At 47.7% G+C, this 873-nt stretch overlaps 1 protein-coding gene across 1 annotated transcript in view; it reads left to right on the top strand.

The window, feature by feature from the left end:
• LOC114485913 (eukaryotic translation initiation factor 3 subunit L-like) overlaps positions 1 to 204 on the top strand; it is a gene marked incomplete at its 3' end in the record, with an annotated part of 1,508 nt that extends 1,304 nt beyond the window's left edge. Inside the window, exon 2 of the mRNA XM_028487707.2 lies at positions 42 to 204. Coding sequence (XP_028343508.1) covers positions 42 to 204 — 163 coding nt within the window. The remainder of the gene's footprint in view (positions 1 to 41) is intronic.
• Positions 205 to 873: the final 669 nt, after the last annotated feature.

Raw genomic sequence — 873 nt, forward strand, 5'->3', positions numbered from 1 at the left:
TGCTTCTCGTGCTGCTGCTGCCGATGCTGCCATGGCGACAGACTGCAACAGGAGAATGAGGACACGTACTACGAGCTGTTCACGTGGAGCTGCCCCAAGTTCATAAACCCTGCGATGCCTGCGTTCGAGGACCCGCAGGCGCTCGAGCAGTTTTCCAACTCCCATGCAGAGGTGCAGCTGCGTCAGTGCAAAATGTTTCTCAAGGTGAGCCACTAAAACTCGCAAAATAACCAGCGAATGTTGCAGGAGTCTATGGGGCTTGACTGGCGCATACGGTGCAGCGAGGGCCTCTACCTCAGGACCAGGTGCACAATGCTGCCTCGATGTGTATGTGTATGTGTAAACAAAGTGCATGTAGATTCATGTGTGGACGTATAAATGATTAATATGTTTGTATAGATGTGCATATGTTTACACCACACAATTTCCAGGCGGAGCAAACGATCCAAGATTGACGCCCTCTGTTCCAGTGCCTAACTATCTCGTGTGCGTTTTGTGTAACCAGGAATCTGTACCGTTTATAATGTCTACCTATGTAGGTACATACGTGTATATATACAAGGGTAAGTGTTCGCCTTCGTGTATGCCTTGAGGAGCTTCTCTTTCTTGATGCCATGTGTTTCGACTTAGGTTTGGAAGGTTTTGTCGAGTGAAGAAGGCAAAGCTCTCCGGCAGTCGCCTGTAGCTATATACGCCCAAGAACTGTGTATATACATAGGTGCAATAGTAAATATATACATGTGACGGTTTTGTGAGGGATGTAAAGGTGCTTGGGGCGTAATCGTCGTCCCAGATTGACGTCTACTTGTTCGTGTGCGCTTGTTCAGATTCTGTGTAGATACACATATGAAGAGTCTTTCCGGGCCATGTTTT

This window comes from Physeter macrocephalus, unplaced genomic scaffold (assembly GCF_002837175.3).
Source record: "Physeter macrocephalus isolate SW-GA unplaced genomic scaffold, ASM283717v5 random_10677, whole genome shotgun sequence".
Taxonomy (NCBI): domain Eukaryota; kingdom Metazoa; phylum Chordata; class Mammalia; order Artiodactyla; family Physeteridae; genus Physeter; species Physeter macrocephalus.